At 39.8% G+C, this 16,980-nt stretch overlaps 2 protein-coding genes across 7 annotated transcripts in view; both read right to left on the bottom strand.

The window, feature by feature from the left end:
* scn8aa (sodium channel, voltage gated, type VIII, alpha subunit a) overlaps positions 1–5,173 on the bottom strand; it is a 41,912-nt gene extending 36,739 nt beyond the window's left edge. For 3 of the 6 annotated variants that reach the window (XM_079359912.1, XM_079359909.1, XM_079359911.1), the window contains exons 1-2: positions 4,494–5,172; positions 1,198–1,531 (exon numbers count right to left, since the gene is read on the bottom strand). In XM_079359912.1, coding sequence (XP_079216038.1) covers positions 1,198–1,476 — 279 coding nt within the window. In that variant the 5' untranslated portion in view covers positions 1,477–1,531; positions 4,494–5,172. Of the gene's footprint in view, positions 1–1,197; positions 1,532–4,493 lie in introns of all 6 variants that reach the window. The other 3 variants (XM_079359908.1, XM_079359907.1, XM_079359910.1) reach the window with 3 other exon arrangements.
* Positions 5,174–9,648: 4,475 nt separating this feature from the next.
* The window catches only part of dip2ba (disco-interacting protein 2 homolog Ba), a 43,546-nt gene continuing 36,214 nt past the window's right edge, over positions 9,649–16,980 (bottom strand). The window contains 9 exon segments of the mRNA XM_079359915.1: positions 9,649–12,406; positions 13,875–13,998; positions 14,432–14,606; positions 14,853–14,927; positions 15,044–15,101; positions 15,235–15,296; positions 15,450–15,620; positions 16,157–16,325; positions 16,447–16,577. Of these exon segments, the coding sequence (XP_079216041.1) occupies positions 12,154–12,406; positions 13,875–13,998; positions 14,432–14,606; positions 14,853–14,927; positions 15,044–15,101; positions 15,235–15,296; positions 15,450–15,620; positions 16,157–16,325; positions 16,447–16,577 (1,218 nt within the window). The 3' untranslated portion in view covers positions 9,649–12,153.

Here is a 16,980-nt window from a genome sequence, read left to right as displayed (position 1 = left end):
TCATGTTGTCAAACACTGTCTGAGAATATTGCATTCATGACTTGGATTTCTGAAATGGCTACAAAAAGAAAGGAGGCTTTATTATTTACCTGAGACCTTATTTCAACCTCTTTCAAAAACTACAGAGAGACAGCTCGTGTATCACTTTCAACAGAGGCTGAATGGCCCGACAAGACCCAGACAATCATCTGAAATACATACCGCCTCCTTTAACAGTTTTGCTTGACAGGTGATATCCAGAAACTGTCAAGGTCACCCTGCTGTCCTCAGACTGAGCATCAGGCATGACAGAAAGCCTAGAGAGACCAGTGCCTCCGACAAGACAATAAAGAGTCCTCAAAGGCTGCTGCTGCTTTTCTCTCCTTTCAGAGATTATTTCTTAAACAATTAGGAAAGCCTGTCATGTGGAACTTCGTTTTCAACAGCCACTTACTCTGACCTTTTCCTCTAAGCCCTGCGAGCACATCAGAGATAAGACAATGTCCCACTCAAAGACTCAACTCTTACACGCCCCAAAAGGTCCTCAAGGTGGGAAACATAATTACAGTCTCGAACGTAATCGCTTAAGCAACTGTAAACACAGAACATCTGGAAGCCAACTATCTCATCGCACATAACGTCTATGCTTGTCTGCGTAAACTTCAGCCATCATGTATGACTCACCTTGACGTCGCGAGCTACTCATAATCTTGCTAAACAGCAAAAGTGGCGTGTATGCTGATCCAATTGGGAGAGGCGAGAATTATCAGAACTACATGCAATCATTTGTTTAAAAGCATTTTCTATTGCATAATAAAGAGGCAATGCAATGCACAATAAACGGTGGTAATTTGGGACTTTAGACACTTGAGGTAAAGGGACAACTACCATTTTTCTTAATAGTTAAACATCATTTGGAATTTTGTGACACTTAGCCAATAATACAAGAGTGTCATGACATATACGTAATGCTAAGGTCAAGAAATACGGACACCTTTTATGTTCTCCAAAATCACTTTTTAGGAAACAAAAAAAAAAAAAACTTCTCAAAGCTAAATTTTGTCTTAACGCCAGCCTTTGTTCATGCTGGATACCTTTTGGATAAGAAAGTATTGGTGGTAAATACAGTACAAAGCCCTAGTCAGAAATCATGTGGTTTAAAATAAGTCTGTGAAATAATATTATCATGCATGTGTTTGTGCATCTTTATAATCTCACTTTCTGAGTGTTCACGTAGTATGGGTCCAGGTCCTCCAGTGGTACTGCCACCAATCCTTTAGGGATGTCCCCATAGATGTAGGGTAGACTCCTCCCAGCCTCCAGGTCGCTGTTGGGCCTGGGTTTGTTCTCGTCATCGTCGTCTCGGTAGCTGTTGTCCTGCTTCGGCGGCTTCTTATTTTTCTCCTCATTGATGCGCTGCTCGAGGATCGCCAAAGATTCCGGGGTAAACTTTTTGAAGCTATCAGGTCCTGGCGGTGCAAGAAGGGGTGCAGCCATGTTTTCATCCTGCAGCTACTTGGTCTTTAGGTTTGTACCATCCACAGTAGCAGCTCTGCCAGAGAGGCACACAGAGAGGGAGTCAAACTTAAAAAAAAAATACTTCAAAACAAATCTATTTACCTGGCACATTTACAAAGTGAGCACTCTCCCTCCTTTTGACTCAGGTGAGAAGATATAATAAACAGAAACATAATCATACCCCAGTTTAAGGATTCATCTAACAATCCAGACAACAGCAGATTAAATTGAACAGCTGCCCATTGGCTTGTTAACACAGATGACAAAGTGATGGACACTGAGGGTTTCAAAAGTGATCAGGTTTTGTATTTAGAAATTGTCAGAACACGCTGAAAAAACAGGGAGGACCCAATTCCAGAGAAAACGAAAATACTTATTTAAACTAAAAACACAACAAAACGTTCTATTCAAAAGTCCAAATCAAAATCAAAAAAAGGGAGAAACACTGGGAACCACAGAAAACATGAACCAACATCCCACACCACATACAACAATGAACTGACACATGGGGAAAGAAACACAGACACAAAATACACAGCTAATACACACGGGTAATTAACACAGGTCACACAGGTGAACACCATGAGGGCAAGCAACACTGGAGGGAAACACACAGACAGAAATGAACTAAAACAAGATAAGAAATCAAAACTCTGAAATATAACTAAACTAGACAAAACCACGACAGAAATGTACAAAAAGGAATCATCAAAAGAGGTTTTTTTTCAACAAAAACGTGGAAAATTTAGATTTTTGTTTCAGTAGCTGCTCTATAAATCTGATCATTAATTTTTCATGGCTCTCTATTACCCATCCTAAGTTTTAAAAGGAAGTTAACTCACTTTCAACATGTTGGCCTAAATAGTACATTCTGATAATAAAAATAAACCTCTTCTACCTGCTGAAGCTACTCAGAGGTCTGCTTTCATACAAAAATAACTGTATGAGTGTAAGAATAAGTCACAACACACAATGACGTGACCACTGTCAGCTCATTATGACGTTATACAGTGCAGACAGAGCTGAGAGGATTGTAAACAGGGAAGTCATTCTGTCGAGCAAACTATTTGAAAAACCACCCCAAGCATTGTCTCCTGAATTGCATAGAAAGAAATTAAACTTGGTATCAAAGTACATGTGCGTGCTGATACCTGCCGTCTGATACGCGTCAGACTGGGAACTCAAGACAACAGCAAAGATGGTCATTGACAGAGATAGATATTATATCAGAAATCTGAGATGTAATTGACAGTGTGCAACTGTTAGTTTACAATATTAAGAATTCATGAGGAGGTTATGTTAACTTGCTTCTGTGTTGTCATAAACCTCACAGTCTTACATAGAATGGACTTGTAAAGACAAAATAATGTAACATGCATACGTGTCAGTTGTCTCAGGTAACATGCCAGGCAAAATAATGATGAAGCTATATGCAAGCCAATATTTTCCCTTAAAGTTGAACACTCGTTGTAGGTCAATAACATAGCCATTTAACAATTTACTCTTTATGTTTTGTTTAAACAGCTGTGGAAAGGTATATACAGAAGGCCCAGTGGTTGCATGATTTCGTGACACAGTAAGATGTAAAAAGTGTTTGTTGGTTAGATGACAACAGTTCAGGACACTTCAGGGTCAACATATTAATGTTAGGCAAGGGGAGCGCTTCAGAGGAAATACCTTAACTGAGGCACTGAGCATTTCAAATAAGGCTGGAAATATTTACTGCTTTCTGCCTGTTGTAATTTCCACACCTAATTCTGTTCTCAGCTTGAGGAGGAGGGAGGGCTGGATTTTGCCAGAAAAGGGAGAACTACAGTACCTCACCCCAAATCTGAATCACAGGGCCTGTCACTTCCTTCTTACTTTGTTGCATAACACAATCTTGAACACGCTCAACGTGCTGATATCACACAGTAAAGACTATCTAAACACATACACGTGAAAACATGCAGCCTGTGAGCCAAGACGTCTGTTTTTAAAATGGACCCCAGAACCTCGCAGTCACTGAGCCTTCTGCTGCTCTGCTGGCGCTGTCCGCTTCAGCACCACACGAGCGCGCAGCACTCACACCCACACTCACACACACAAAAATATATGCACACGCATGTACATATGCACGAAAGAAAACATGCAGGGTTGATAGAAAAAAACATGTATAACCATTCCATCTGTGCTGTAAACCAGGCCTTCTCTCCCGACGCCTGTCGACCGGCAGGTTATCCTTCAACGTGAACAAGTCACGGTGACAGTACCGGTCTGCTTGTGTCTCAGTCTCAAGCTTACATTGTGGCCATTTGGTCACATTCTCAGAGACTGACAGGTATACCTTATTGGCATTTTTTCAGACATTTTCTCGTTTTCAAAAACGCGGTGAGCAATGGAATCTTGTTTACTGGATCTAATAATTGAGGAGGGCCTGCAGACGCCATTATGTGCACCCCCCCTTTAGCCTATATATTTGATTGAATAAAAAAAAACTCCTGCACGACCACAATGACAGAGAAACAGGAGGTTATACTGCGCAAGGAAGCTATATCACCAAATAGGATAAAGCACCATTGCTGCAGTGGATGGTTATATGTAGAATATGTCAAGCTGTGGCAAATGCTACACAAGAAATGTAAAAAAATGTGTCAATGTCGGTCTGTCAAAAATAAAAAAAAACAGCAATATGTTCAACCTTCTTTTCAGAAAACGTGTCAAATGCGACTTATTTTTTTGTAGGCGCTTTTGAGCGTTGCCTAGAAGGATCTGCACCACACCCGTGAAGACATGTCGACTGCCAAATCAATAAGGGCTCTCTCTGTGCACGAGATAATCCAGAGAATGAAGCTATCAGCTGCTTTAAGTAAACACACAATCTGCATAAAGGAAAAACACGGGCTATTAAGACGATATCTGGCAGCAGTTAATGATGCTGCCACACCAAAATTCACCTGGAGGAATGGGAAAAAAATCGTAGCTATTGATGGTGGAAAGAACAGCAGGCTACTCACATAGCATCAGTCCCATTTCCGAATCCTTCTGGTGTTTTCAGTAAATCATCCTGCAGTCCGAAGGCTATGAATAACAAAAAGTAGAGAGCAAAATTTGGGAAAAATCTTCCGTTTTTTGCCTTTTTGGGCTGGAGCAGTCAGACGGTGCCCTCCCTGATGCCTACCCCAAACGAGGCATTTTCTCTCGTAAAGGTCTAACCAATTCTTCATGAAAGGGTTAATCCGCTAATTGTTCTGCAATCGACATCAATTGATTGTTCATCACTATATTTCCCTGCTCTGGTCCAGCCGAAAGATGCCTAACAAACAGACACCCTTTTACATCCCGCTTAAAAAAAAGAGATGCGGGGCAGTGTGCAGCTCTGCGACATTTACGCAAGGAAACCGACGGATAGAAAAACTGCCTTCGTCTAAAAATACCTGCGCCAATCTCTCAAACGGTTTCTAATATCTGATACTCACTTTGTTAGCGTTACAATGAATCCGGAAAGCCGTAGCAGGACTGCAGATGTGTAAAAGATTGGGGAGAAACTGCGGTTGTCGCCATATTGTAGCTGCGATCTTCTCCCTCAGTGCGAGCAGTTTCCCTGCATAATTGATGACTCTCAGCAGAATGTAAGGGAGTGTCGGCAAGTGAGCTTGGCAGAATCCTAAAGGTCATTTAGGCCTGCAGCCTTCCCACCCCCGTGTGGTTCACAAAACAGAGGATCCCATGACACAGAGATGAGCCTAGATAAGATTGTGCACAAAAAAAAAAGATGCGCAAGTTTTTTTTTGTTTGTTTGTTTTTACAAAATGCATTTGAGAGTTCAGCGGGATGAGTTTGTAGTGCAGGCATTTATTTGTTGTCAGTCTGTGAGAATTAAGTCAGAGACATAGATGCAAATAATTCCTTTAAATCATATTAAAGAAAATGTCTCTTGTAGTTTATCATTTTCAAAATAAATAGCCTCTTTAGGTGGCTTACTACACTATCTGCACATAAAACGTGCATATAATGTTACATCATTTGTGTGTGTGTGTGTGTGTGTGTGTGTGTGTGTACACAACAGTAGTGAATGAAAATGCTCACTAGCACTTACTTTCCATAACCTACAGTTTTTGCCATCTGTGACATTACTCAGCTTTTAATGTCTTATTTTGTTTTTAGTCACAAAAGATTTTAAAAGGCTCATCCTGAGTTGGTCAAAAGAAACTTTATCTTTGGTCTTTAGGAGTTTACTCTTGGTGTTTAACTGCTGTTTGTGGAGCTCTCTTTTTAAGAGCCCTTTCAAGACACTGAAAGTGCAGACAGAGTAGCAAACAGCTGCAGTAGGCATGTGTGCAATAACAGCATCATCTAGATAACTTACTTCTTAACATATTTTTTACACAGTTTTTGAATAAGCTGGTCAAGATGTCATGTTGACCTACATAAAGTGCCCATGAAGTGTATAACTGTGATCCCAGAGGACAATTCCAATTACATTATCTGACTGCATTAGAAATTAAACACACCCTTGCTAAACTGAATTACACTGAGGCTTTACTTCTAATTCTGTATAGTATGCCTACTTGGCCTTTATTTGATAAAGTCGAGCTTCATCTATGCTATAGCCTCAGTGCAGTGAAGGGCTTCATTTTGATGTTCAAATCGTATTGAGTCAGTCTGTAAACGTTATCTATCATCTTGTGCTGTAGCCACATCATTAGGCATTTAACTACATTTAACTTAAACACTTGGGTAGGCCTATTTGAACCTTTCAAACACAAAAAGTTAAAGAGATATGCTAAGGTAGGTTCATCATTTCTATTCATTTCCTGGCTTGCTATAGCTATCTTGCAAGGCTAGCTTATTTGACTAACTTTAACCATCAAAAAACATCAAATAATAACCAAGGCCATATATATGTTTTTTGTTTTGACTAATAATACTTTGACATAGCCTGATATTTAAGATAAATATTTACAGTTGGTTTGTGGACAGGAACATAGCCAGTACGTTCGTCAACCTCTTCATATTTGGGGGAGGTAACCATAGATGTATGTAAATAAATATCTATGGAGGTAACCATACCATGTTAGAGTCCAAGCTAGAGATAAACATTATTTCAAGACTCTTTAGAAAAAGATCAAGTCTAGACCATGCTCTCTGTGATATATAGAAGGACCTTCCTGGACGGCGTGTTACGCTTAATGGATTGGCTACTAGATGTCTATAGTTTACGTACTCAACTGTCAATCAAAACTGCCATGTCCCTATGAGTGACTTCCTGTTTTGTACAGTGGCCTCTTAAAAAAACGACCTCCTGAGCAATATTTTTTTTTGAACTGGGACATAATATAATAAGCCAAGGTTTGGTTTAAGACCAAACCCGTTAAAATTCAACAGTTTGTGAAGAGGTCAAAGGTTAACATGGAGTCTACAGAGAAGACTTGGTTGTTGTCTTTTCTACTTCGGCATTGGCTTCATATGTTAAAGGAAATGTAATTCAGAAACTGGTGCTGCATTGTTTTTGGCTTTGGGTTGGTAGCAACAGTGCATTATGAAGATAGCTAGCCACTAATTTTCTGTTTCTGTTGACCGATTAATCATTTAAAGTAACTTAAGGTAAGCTTAAGGCTCTGGCTGTTAAGTAGGCTATCAATTCGCCTTGAAATTGGAAGAAGAGGAATAACGTTATTGTACTGCATAACAGTTGCTGTAGAACCAGATGTATTTTTTTTATAGTGATGTCCTCAACACAGCACCAGTCTCTCAAAGGACTTTATGACACAGAGACGTTCAGTCTAGTGATAGAGGGTTTCTTGGGGACCAGGATGATGGTGGAGCATGTGAAGCAGTAGAGCACTTCACACAGCTCTAGAGATCTGTTGAGTATCTGAGTGAAAATGGGGGAAGGCTGGTTAGCACAGACTCTCAGGTAGAACGGAGACACCCTGTTAGGTCCCACAGCCTTCCTGATCTTCTGTCTCTAAAAATCAGACTTACATCCTCCTTACGGACAATTTAAAAACCATCTATGAGATGTATCATCGTGGTGTATGTGTTGAATGCATGCTGATGAACAAAAACACACATTTTCATATATCAAAGCAGTATTAATTGAAGTTTGAATTAATACTGCGTAAACTACTTTTGTGGTTATTCATACATGCAAGAAGAGTGTGTTTTTCAGTCAAGCATTCATTTTCACTTTTGAAGAGTACTAAAATAGATAAACACTATAATGGAAAACATATACCGGTACTAGGGCCTACTGAAAGTCTTTTTTTCCTAATTATTTAATGGTGCATCTTGTTTCCAAGCAACGTGTGATGTCATGTCATAGTGTATCCCAGTAGGCCTAATCATTTTTTATTCCATCACAAGCCCTCGTGGACTCAAGCACCCACACACTACTCACCTGAGGCCATTACAGTCTGTGAGGTTTCAGAGCTTTAGTTTCAGGGTGGTGATTGGGATCAGACCTGAGTCTGCTGCAAAAAGCTTTAACACAAAACTGAGCCCAGGTCTGCTGAGCACTGCTCTTACACTGCCCTGAAACACACTGATATTTCTAGATGTTCAAGGTATTTTGCCATCAGGATTAATAATAAATCTTTTTTTTAATCTTAAATATATTTTTTAGCTTGATCATAATAACCAATGAGAGAGATTCGAGTTTTAGATGTTTGTTAGAATAGCTATATTCAGACACTCACTGACTGAAATATGAAATATTATGCAGAAGTTTAAGCAGAATTATTTTATTCGAGATAATTCTATATTTGTGTTTTGTCTTTATATTAAAACAGCAACTGTACATTTTAACACAGGAATATAATAGAGGGTGAAGCTGGAGGTAAGCAGCAGGAGGTTTGACTCTGGAATAAACAACTATGACTCGTGTATAAAAAAGATACAGGAGTACTAATAAAGTAGTCAAGTCATTAAGTTTATAAAACTTGATGATTTGTTAAGAAATATAGAAAGATTTACAGCCAGATAGTAAGGACAAAACATACTCAAGCTATTTTGACGTGTTTCTCCAAATGTGTTTTTACAATGTTTTCAGAATTTATTATTACAGAATTTCTCAGGGTGAGATGATTAAGAAGCAGGGCAAGCTAGTACTGCAAAAAAAAAAAACAGGAAATATTTGAAAATAATATTTTCAAATATTGCACAATACAACTGAGGCTTGTTTCCAGTCTCTGATAATAGAAGTATATAGCTGGTTGTTTGGTTATGGATTAGTGGAATTGTATATAGAAATGAATTTATAAACTTATTTGTTGCAATAAAGAATTATCACATGCCAACCAACCTTCCACACAGAAAGACATCGGTCACTTTTTTTGAAAAAATAGAATAAAACAATTCATTATTTCGTTAAATTGGATGTTAGAATTAGAAATATATATTTGTAGAAAGATGACATAAATATAGACAGTGACGTCAACAGAGAGGAAATAAGTTTTATGTTTCTAGAATAAGTAGTTAGACTGCCACCTAGTGGAATGAAAATGCTTCTTCCATTATTGCAGCTGCTGAACCCTGAAGCTCCAAAACAAAATCAAGAAACAGTCCAAGTGTTTCTGACAAAGGATTTTTTATTTGACATGAAACACATCCAATGACAGTGTGACAGTGTTTTTGTCAAGTAAGACATGGTGTTAGAAGTTATCGCACCATTGACTAGTTCAGGACGTCTTTGCTGCAGCTCGACAATGCATAGTGAACAGACAGTCGTTGAGGTATACATTGTGGGCCCTTGAGTTTTTTTTGTTGAAGATCCAAATTTTATAACCTCACATGTACATTTTGTGCTTAGAATAACTAGAGGTTTGAAATGTACGTCATTCTGCACAATATTTAAAAAGAAAAAGAAAAAAAGAAAAGAAATAAATATTAAAATGGAAATGGGGAATATGTGGAGTTGCATTGTCCATAGTGAGAGTTTTCATCAGATATCACAGCTGATGAAAACCCATAAAAGAAAACTTTTATAGAGCTGAGCAATGAGGAGGATGTTCATAAATGTCGGCATGAAAAAAAGAAGTACTTATTTTTTACAACAAAAAGGGCAATCAGGACAACATTTCTTTGATATGACATTGAAGGACAAAAAGTCTGTCAACTTTCCCTTATTAAATAGCACCAATGACTATTGAAAAGGCTTCATGGCCAATGTGAAATTATAAAACTTTATTCAAACTTGTCGTAGTGAAACAGTAGCAATAGAGCAGTTATCACACACATTAGCTCAGAGGCTTCACTTACTCTTCATGAGTAACTCTTAAATCGTGCCCCACGTACTGGCTCCATACATGTCATCAGAGTCCGGCACTGAAGAAAAAGTGGTTTATTGACATGTTGCTTCCAAATCAAACCAGGCGTTCGCAGAAGAATTGTGCAGTTTTAAAGAAAGATTACATCAGAAAAATATTGATGAAATCCCTACAAAATATATTTGATTCCAATTTTGTATGGAAAGAATTCAAATACAGTGGAGGCGACAACAACGAAGAAAAAAAAAAAAGAATGTTTCTGGGATCATTTTCTTACAAAAGACAAACCTTGTTTTTACCAGAAAAGCCAAATATCACTTAGACACACTCACACACTCACTCATGGACACACACACACACGCACAGAGAAAATGATATTGGGAAAGTGCACATTGTAACTGCCAAAATAATTGGAAACGTTGTTTTTCTTTTTGCGATGTGATAAATTAAGGATGCAGAAAAATGCCGTCAAGTATGAAAGATCAGTCAAGTTCTTATGGACAAAGTTCATATCCATGTACACATTTACATTAACACCAGTAATACAGTATTTGACCTCTAAATTACAGTTTACAGACAACAGCCTTACCCTCATTTATGACCTCCATCTTTTTTAAAGGAGGATTTGCCATTTTTAAATCACAGGTTGCTAACTGATTGTTGTTCATTCCTACTTTAGTTTTATTTTCTCACTGTTACTGACATTCAGATATGATTGGGCTTAATGGTTATAATGAAATGAGAAGGGCATGACTGAAAAGTCTTTGCAAGAGAAATAGACAGTTCTCCCCCCCCCCCAAAAAAAAGTGAGTGTGTGTTTTTAACTGATTCCATGAGAAAAAGGTGAAATAAATCCTTTGAATACATTAGGAAAGAGTTCTGCTGCAATTGAGAGATTATGCATTGAAAAGTTCCACAGGTTTAGTAAGGCAAAGTTTTGTCCTTTATCTTGATATCTTGTTTGTTAGAAATCCGACGGTCCATAATAATAAATGTCACAATGGTGCAATAAAAAGGCACTGACTGCCTTCTGATGGTCTACGTTTACTCAGCTGTGACGCTCACAGCCAATGAAAGGTGATCTTTTCTGCTTTTTCACAAACAGAAGGCTTGCAGCTTGCTTCAGTTCACGCCAGGAAAATCATCATTATCCTGTCAACGCTAACGAAGAGAACGCCTCAACTCATTTGAACTTGCTCACTTAAAAATTCCACTCCTATTCGAACCGTCCATGGAAGACGACCGGAGTATGTCGTTTCTGAACAGAAGTTATGGGAACTTTCCAGAACTCTGGCCACTGTCGTGTGAGACTAAGCAGTGTCTATGTGCAAACAGAGACCAAATGAAAAGGTTAAAAGCTCTGGATGGAACACCGAAGAGTTCTGTTGCTAACGAAGCTTAAAAGAAGCTTTTATCTGCTTTATTGACATTACCTGCACATTTAAAACGCTTTAATCTACTGCATATCGGTTATATTAAAAACCTTACTAGCATTCCGAAATCAAAGGAACCTCCTACTCGACTAACTCCTCATCCCACTGATCATCTTTAACATCCAGCTTTTTATGTTTATGACACAAGACTTTCTTTCCCCTCAACAACTTTTTCAAGTATGTTTCGTCTTCAGGACATGTTGTAACGGTTGATTGCCAAAACAGAGTGCGATTTGAGCCACTGTGCACCTGGTGGGAAAGTGATATGTCAAGTTTGACTCCTCGTGAGCTGCACTTTCTGGTGGCACTTTTTTTTTCTTCTTTTTTTTTTTAATACTGATATAGGCTTGCTCTGGTGAAGCAGCAAAAATGAGGGGCTGCCCCCTTTAGACAGGGGGTGGACTTAGTAGGGCAAGGACTTAAAGTGCAAGAGGGGAAAGTTCCAGCTCCCCTCAGCAGTTCCAGTGCGCCATCCTGCCTTCAGAATGAAAAGGGGGGTTTAGAGCCAACATAAGCACACAGATGAATGGATAAAAAAAAAGGAATGGAAGGAGGGGGAGGATCTCTTTGACTCGGGTTTGTTATGAAATTTGTCTTTAAAAAACATGACATGGAGACGTTTGATGCACACAGAGGATGAAGGCCATTGTTCTCCAGCTGACAGATGGATCTAAAATACAGGAGAGAGTATTTTCCTCCCTCATGAGTAATCTAGTGAACCTGGTCTGCAGGAATCAAGCAGGTGGAAGCAAAGAAGGATCCGTTTCTGAGAGGGAAGCAAATTTCATCACAGCACGTGTACTGCTCTTGCATTCCAACATTGTTTGGTGTTTTTTGTTTGTTTGTTTGTTTTTTTTAACGTTTGTGTGAGGTTTAACATTGGGGTCTCTTCTGAGTGCTCCCCCAAAGTCCTTCTCCCTCATGGTCTGTCCTCGGAGCCTGGCTCAGTTTTCTGCATCAGATAAGAAGGGCAATCACATATTGTAGGCCACGTAGATGGGGTCCAGTTGGTCTGCCAGGAAGGAGTCCCGCAGGTGCATCCTCTGCTTCTCTCCTCTGGAGTTGATGGGAATCACCCCGGGGTCCACGATGACCACCACCCCGACGATGAGATGGTGCTCCTCCAGGACCACGTTGGTAACCAAGGGAACCAGGTCCAACGCCTCCTGCTCCGAGCCGCTCAGCTCCGCCACCACCACCAGCAGGTTGGTCCATGTAAACACAGCACTGAGGAAGAGTGATGACACATGTTTTTGTGTGAACTTCAGGCTCAGCGAGTGTAAAGAAGCACATCTTCAGATCACTAAACTGGAGCGTTTACTCTTCTGACGACTTCATACTTTGATCCCAAACACTTCAACACAGATATCAGTACTTTTCACAACAGGCCTACAAACGGGCGAAACCAACCTGTATCCTGTGTTGACCTGCTCAGGGACTGCAGATGGAAATTAGCAAACTGCTATAATCTGGTACGAAGCATCTTTTCGATGTTTGTACATGGTCCCTGACAACTAAACTAATAAACTAAACTAAAGACAGTATGTGTACAGACTGCTCTTAGTTACTGCTAGCGCTAGCTTTTGCAGCGGTCTTTGACGTAACACCTGGTGTTTCCTTGACAACGATCATCAGTTCGTGTCTATCATGGCAGCTCATCATGGTGGCCGCCTACAAGACACGCCCCGGTACTTACTATAAAATTATAGATTTATCTGGCTTTGATAACGTTTGAAAATATTAGAGGTAATGTAACGAAAAAATCTCCCATGGGTTAAGTCCATTTTTAATCTCAGTTCGATATTTTAATGCAAACAATAACATGCAATTTTACGTACTTTAACACATTCTAGGGGAACTATCACAAATGCTATTTTGCAGCGTTCCCTTTTCAATGCAAACATGTTTTTCAACATAAATATATTTGGACAATAAAGTACAGAAACACCAATCATTAAGGTAAGTGCCAAAAATGACAAAAAACAAGATCCATTTCATATCATGAGGAAATATCAACCACAAGGAAACCGAGTCGAATGATATGTTAAAAATGAAAACAATAATAAATGGAACATCACACTCTGCCTTAAATGTTAGAACTGATCAAGAGCAGCAAGACAACAGCACACGTATTTGATCACTGGAGGAAATTCCATCAAATGTTTCACAGAATAACTTAAAGGCAGGGTCGGTCATTTTCTCCACACTACACTTTTTAAGATTTTGGTTGAAATTGTCTTTAGGTCCCGACAGATTGATAACTAAACGGAAAAAAGTCCATCATCTGTAGCACCTTCGACCAATGTCAGCACTCGTTACACGTTTCATCAACCAATCAAGCCTCTCTACCCAGTGCATGCACGAGCCCACACTCAAAGCATGAGCTGATATCCACTGTTGAGGGAGCACAGAGGGGAGGCTGTGGGTGTAGAGGGAGAACGTAGCTGATGCTACTTTTAAAATCACGCTGCTTTCAAAAATGACCGACCCTGCCTTTAACATTGTTCTAAAAGTTTCAATCTTTCAAAATAGCCTCATTAATATGATGTGTGTAGTTCAGTTAAAGCTTTACATACAGTGTGCGTATGTCGTACACTGATGTTTCACCCATATAGCCAAACTTCTGCTTGGATGAAGTGTGTTTTGCCATGTCTTGATGTCATGATCGTGAATCGTGCGAATGGAAGAAGCTCACCTCTCTGCGATGCTGCGGTGGGCTCTGGACACGGACGTCTCGATGTCGATGGGATGATAGCGTAAGCCCCTCAACTCCAACGTTTCATCCAGAGAGCCCACGACGAACAAAGCATCGTGACGATCTCAAAAAGAAAACAGACAGTTATTCAGGATAAGGTGATATTTCATATCTTTTCACTCCTCCAGAGGTTTTTTGTCCATGTGTTCATGCTGTGGTGTGTATCCCTATCATGTCTCTGGTTATTTTTTCCACTTTTTTTTTTTTTTTTTTAAAAAGGAAAAGTCCCATTGAGGTTAAAAAAACTTTTTCACAAGAGTCATGTAGAGTCCTACACAGAGTTGGAGTTAAAAAGGAGAACTTCTTATATCAATGTTAGATTTATTTTTTTGTACTAATGCATCTTTATTTTTCATGTCTCATTCCCTGCACAGGGTAACACAGCCTGGTTATCAATGCAGTATAAATCCTACACATGACAGCGTACACTACAAATATCACTAAACCAGGGACCAAAACAAATCACTGATGGTCGACTCTTTTAAAAGTCCCCTCACCTCCGCTTGCATCCAGAAGCTCGGTCCTCTTGATGAAGCCCAGGTAGCCGGTCCGGGCCCACAGAGTTTGGGGCTCACCAAAGCTCAGTCTGGTGTTGAAATGATCCGCCTGCAGGCTCTCCTCCCCATAGATCGTGTAGTAACCACTGGCACTGTGAGGGCTGTTTACCCAGATCTGAACAAAGACAACACGATGACAGGGATGAAGCTGGGAGTTTTTCATTTGAAGCTATTAAGCTTTCATTTATTATTCGTTTATCAACTTTTCTTTCTGGAATGTGTAAAATCTGAGCACAAAAGTTTTCATAATGATAAAGAAAAAATTGAATTCATTTGCCACTCCATACACTACAGAATCATAAGAAAAGAATGTGTGAGATATTTGATTATAAACATCCTGCGATCCTATATGCCCACTCACCTCCCCAAGATGTGAGTCTCCTAGCGGGCCTCTGGTCTCCGGGTTAACGATGATGACTCTGACTCCTGGTAGGATCTTTGAGGACAAAAAAAACATGAAGGCTCCGTTTATGGATGATACGTCTCTCCGTGTCCGTGACCAGTGTGAGCATCACTTACATTTAGTCTTTAAAATAAATAATCAATACTTACAGTGCCCGACTCCATGAGAGGAAGACTCTGTGGTGCTCCTCGTTCCACCAGCCTCACCCTGACAGACACCCACAAAGAACAGCAGGTAAAATATTCTGTACACTCTGACTGGTGAAGTTTGTTTTAAACAGTCAGGTCATATGAAAGCAATCATTTTATTCTTTTGTCTACCACAGTTCCCACAGTCTTACCTATCGTGGCGCAGAGACTTCATGTCAACATAGACAGTGGAGGGGTCTGGCCCTGCAGTGCCCTGAAAGAGAGGGAAAAAAAAACCATCCAGAAATCTGAGGGAAAAGTAACTATAGCTTCCAGGAAAGTTTTCAGTTCATAATGTCTGTTAGAAATACTTAATAATGGAATGAAAAAAAAAAAGGATTTGTGGAGTAAAATGAGTCAAATATACCTGTAGGCACATGGCCAGGTTGACCCTGGACCCGAAGGCGGTGCTGACAGCACGCGGCGACAAGCCGAGATCTTTGAAGAGCTTGGAGAAGGACTGCGTGAGAGCGAGGCGAGGACGCTCCTCTGCTATCACCACACAACTCCGCACACACGACAGATTCAGACCCCGGGCCTGCAGACATACCCAACTGAAGGTTATTCAATGTTCTACCTGTTGTGTTTGATCGAGCCAGATACAAACATGACCGAGGCATTAATGGACACTAATATCCCAAGAGCATGAAAAAAAAAAAAAAAAAAAAAAGAACTAACACAAATTGAACAACTTTAAAGTTCAACCACAAGTAAAGTTAATCGGTTGCATTGCAACATATAATCGTCTCATTTCTTTGTTCACATTAGACCACGAACAAACACATTATGAGTTGTCTTGGTGACCTTTGGGTGGTAGACTACGGTATCGACAATTAACTACATTTCCTAGCATTCCTTGAGCATCACATTTCTTTTAAAAGGTATTCATTTCAAAATAAATGGACCCAAATGATTTTTAAAAATATATTATTGGACAGATGTCTGTCAGTAGTAGATGTCTTTGCAGCAGAAACGATTCCTGTGCACAAGTTTTATCTCTGTGTTGTTAAAGTTTTTTTCAAATGGGAACCACTCTTCACAGGATTATTTGGAGTGTTTCAGTGTGAATCTGACCTTCAGCATCTCTGTCTGGGTGCCCAGGCCTTTGGTGCAGAGCTCCATGACCGAGTAGGAGCAGAAGGTGTCTCGGATCTTGTACTGACTGAGCGTGCTCAGCCACACAGGCAGCGAGCACTCCAGCTCCAGGGGAGGGATAAGGATGGACTGGTGACCTGAGTAAACGCTGAGCCAAAAAAATACACTTGCTTAAGCAACAAATAGAGTAACAGCAGGCTGTGTGAAATATGATGTGTGTGTGTGTGTGTGTGTGTGTGTGTGTGTGTGTTTGTGTGTGTGTGTGTTACCTGGAGAGGCACCACAGGACAAAGCCAAGGCCACAGTACGGGTCCAGGCAGATGGCTATTTGGCGTGAGGAGTAGAGCTCACACTGCAGCTTGATGGAGCGGCACAGAGTACTGATCGCAGCATGAGACATCTGACAGGAAACAGGCAGAAAATAAATGCTGTGTGCCTTCACCAGACTTTCACAATAAGAGCAAATTCACCACCAAGTGATGTTGCTGCAAATAAGACCAAAACACACACGTGCTGTTCACCTCCCTTGCAATGATTCAGTTAACATTTAATCTTTTTTTTTTTTTTTTTTTTTTTTTTTTTTTTAAACAGGAACACATTTTAAATATTACATTCATGAAGTGTCAGACATCAACTGCCCCTACATCAATATTTCCTCAGTATTGCTCATCGCATGGAGATGTAACACTAAACGTTCACTTCATATTTATTATTCTTAACAGAAAAAACTTCTCATTTGTCTCTGTGAAGTCGTATAGTAGTTTAAGGGAAGGTGATGAAATATATTTTCTTTACTGGAAAGG

The sequence above is a fragment of the Symphodus melops genome (assembly GCF_947650265.1).
Source record: "Symphodus melops genome assembly, chromosome: 13".
Lineage (NCBI taxonomy): Eukaryota > Metazoa > Chordata > Actinopteri > Labriformes > Labridae > Symphodus > Symphodus melops.
Note: the sequence above shows the minus strand (reverse complement) of the source record. Positions and strands in the feature narration are given on the sequence as shown.